Genomic DNA, 3,328 nt, shown 5'->3' with positions numbered 1-3,328 from the left:
TCTCTCTCTCTCTCTCTCTCTCTCTCTCTCTCTCTCTCTCTCTCTGTCTTTCTCTTTTATTATTATTTTCTTGCCATAATTATCAAATATCACTGCTCTTTCCTCTGCTAGATAGTGAACTTCAGGGATCAGGATTTTTGGAACGTTCTTCTCAGGATTGTTGTTACATTGGCAAAAATTTCCTCATTTCTTTTCTAATCTTTTTGAGCCACAATACATGCCCAGGTTTTCTCTTCCGGCTAGTAATATTTGTTCAACTTGAGCTCCTCCCCTAGACTTGTGGTGTGTATGAGGTCCTTTATAATTTAATGTTAAAAGACCCCAGCTGGTCTCTAATTGCCTCCTGTTCTGAGCTCTGTTTCCTGGATCATTTCCTTGAAAGTGCCTGGAGCTTTGCTCTTTGTTGTTTAAGGAGCTACATTCTTCATTGAGCCTCTTGTGGTCTCTCCAGTATCACCAAGAGTCTATCCTGTTTCCTGGAAGGTGAAATAGCAGAGAAAGGGAGGGAGGGAGAGATTGGATGCATACTCTTGTAGTGGCTCATTTGTCGTGAAAGAAATATAGTCAGCTCCCTATATTCATTATTTGTACATATGTATATTCAAATAACTGAAGATTAAAAATATTTGAAAAACATTGTAGATATATAGAATTTGTGTGGGTGTTTTTCGTGTCATTAGTTCCTAAAAATGTAGTATAACATGTATTTAAATAGCATTTATATCATCCTAGGTAATATGAGTACTATAAAGATGATTTAAATTATACAGGAAGATAAGGCATATGGTATATTCAAATACTACACTGTTTTGTATAAAGTTGGAGCATCTTCAGATTTCATATCTGTTGTAGAGGATTTCCTGGAACCAAACCCCATGGGCACTGGGGGTGGGGCGATGGTCATCAACTACAGAGCTAACTGGCCAGTTCATTCTATAACGACTAATATGCACATTTATTTATTTATTTATTTATTTATTTATTTATTTATTGAACCAGGGATTGAACTCAGGCCCTTGTGCTTGCCAGGCAAACACTTATTCTACTGAGCTATCTGATATATGTGCACCTATGTTTATAGCAGCACAATTTGTGATAGCCAAATCTTGGAAGCTGCCAAAATTCCCATCACCTGATGAATGGATGGAAATCCCCTTTAAACCAGCTATTCCTCTACTGGGAATTTTCCCAGAGGATCTGAAAACATCATATCATAGTGACATATGTGTGCGTATGTTTATAGTAGCACAATTTGCGATAACCAAACCTTGGAAGCAACCAAAATGCCCATCACCTGAGGAATGGATGAAAAAGATGTGGTGTTTTTATAAAATGGAGTATACATATTTATTTATAAAGTTGTGCTATAATAATTCAGTGCTAAGTGAGATATACTTATAGTAAGTACTTAATAAATGCTTATTGATCTGAATTCTATATGTCTCTAGAGTTCTAAGAGTCACCTATTCTCTTCTCCACCCAGGCTTTTCTTCTCTCTCTCTCTCCTTCTCTCCATTATGTCTTTTGAAACTGGGTCTTGCTATGCAATTCAGGTCACCCTTGATCTCACTTTGTAGCCCAGTCTGGTCTCAAACTTGCAGTGATCCTCCTGGCTTAACCTTCTAGCTGCTGGGATTATAGGTGTGCTCTACCTCACCTGGATTTCCTTTTTGATTTTTAATTTTTATTCAAGATTTCCTATGTCTTGGAAGCAGCACTCAACAGTCCTGATACTGAGGAAATTTTTTCAGTTATTTAACTCTACTTCTAAGATCTGCTTAAAATAAACTTCAAAATTAGGAACCATTAATCACTGTGATTTTTAGAGAAAATAAAATTGTCACTTGCCGAGCTTTGGGGTGGCTAGCCAAAGAATAAAGGTTGTTTCTTATCCTTTCTCATATTTATAATTCTTTTCTACTTTGCCTAGGAAGATTCTTTTGTTCCTAGGAAGGGGTTGGGACTAGATCCGGATCAGAAGGGCAGTGGCATGGCACACGGGGCTCATGTGGGAGCCATGCACTCTTTGGTGTCATTACAGGACATTAGTCAGGAATGTCTTGTTTGAAATCTTGTCTTAAGAAAATGAACTTTGGAACTATTTCTGCAATGTCTGCTTACTAACATGGCTATTCTTCTGTTCTCCAGAAAAAATCGCCTGTGTCATCCCCTCAGAATGTCAGAAATATTGTGGCACTTCAGTTGGCTGTAGCAACATCGCCTACCCAACCCTGGTGATAGAACTCATGCCTAACGGTGAGAATCTTTCTTTCAAGACTAGAGGGATTTTGTTGTGGAGGATGATTGGATTTAGGCTGACTTTCTGGGTGCCTTCTGAAGCTAAGCCATTTCGTAGCCTATGCATTCAGTCAGGAGATCTTTGTTCTAGTGTCTTCAGGGTTGACACATGTCTTCAGAGTATGTGGCTTGATTGGACTCTGAGTTCTGGGATTTGCCCATCAGTTGGAAAGGCAATGATCTGAAATCTTGTTGAAGGAGAACATAATATTTCTATGCCCACCTAGAAGATCTTTCAAAGTTCTTCAACATAGGGAATATAAATTATTATTTTATCATTATTATTTTTTACTTATTGGGCATAGGGTCTCATTACACAGTTCAGACTCATAGTGATCCTCCTGTCTCAGCCTCCTCAGTGCTGGCATTCCAGTGCTGTGTCACCATGCATGGTTTTTGTGGTTGGCACAGTGCATCCAGGGTGGGGCTGGCACCGTATGTGGTACTGGGGATCAAACCTGGGTTCTTGGTGCTTGACAGGTAGGCACTTAGACCACTGAGCTATCTCCCAAGCCCCAGGAATATAAATTAGTATAATGTTTAGGGTAAAACAGTGTAGAGGTTCCTGAAAAAAAAGGAGAACTACATATCCTATTCCCTGGTAGTATCACTACGGAGTATATGTCTAAAAGAGATGAAATCAGTATATTGATACAGTCCCATATGCACTGCAGCATTATTCACAATACTTGAGATATAGGATCAACCTAAGCAGCTCATCAACCATTGAATAAAGATAATATTATATATGCACATATTTATAGGTATATGAATACTATTCAACTTATAAAAGAATAAAATCTCATCTTTTTTTGCTATAATTTTATTGATAAACAAATAGCAATGAGACAGTTTCAAATCAAATCGGTAGGACAGTTTCAATAATTAACACACTACATACATTCTTCTTAGTGGTTAATTGCTGTTCAAGATGCGGACATGACAACCTATTTACAAACATCATTAGAATAAATCATTCTATTCATTAACAGAATGTAACTATATATCTATCCTAACCACTTTGAATACA

General features: G+C 37.7%; 1 protein-coding gene across 1 annotated transcript in view; it reads left to right on the top strand.

Moving 5' to 3' along the window:
- Positions 1–3,328, top strand: part of Slc5a1 (solute carrier family 5 member 1) — an 80,779-nt gene that overhangs the window by 56,101 nt on the left and 21,350 nt on the right. The window contains exon 10 of the mRNA XM_004645498.2: positions 2,149–2,256. Within this exon, the coding sequence (XP_004645555.1) occupies positions 2,149–2,256 (108 nt within the window). The remainder of the gene's footprint in view (positions 1–2,148; positions 2,257–3,328) is intronic.

This window comes from Octodon degus, unplaced genomic scaffold (assembly GCF_000260255.1).
Source record: "Octodon degus isolate 3935 unplaced genomic scaffold, OctDeg1.0 scaffold00230, whole genome shotgun sequence".
In the NCBI taxonomy this organism is placed as follows: Eukaryota; Metazoa; Chordata; class Mammalia; order Rodentia; family Octodontidae; genus Octodon; species Octodon degus.
The sequence above is the reverse complement of the archived record's forward strand: the minus strand, read 5'-3'. Positions and strand labels throughout refer to the sequence as shown.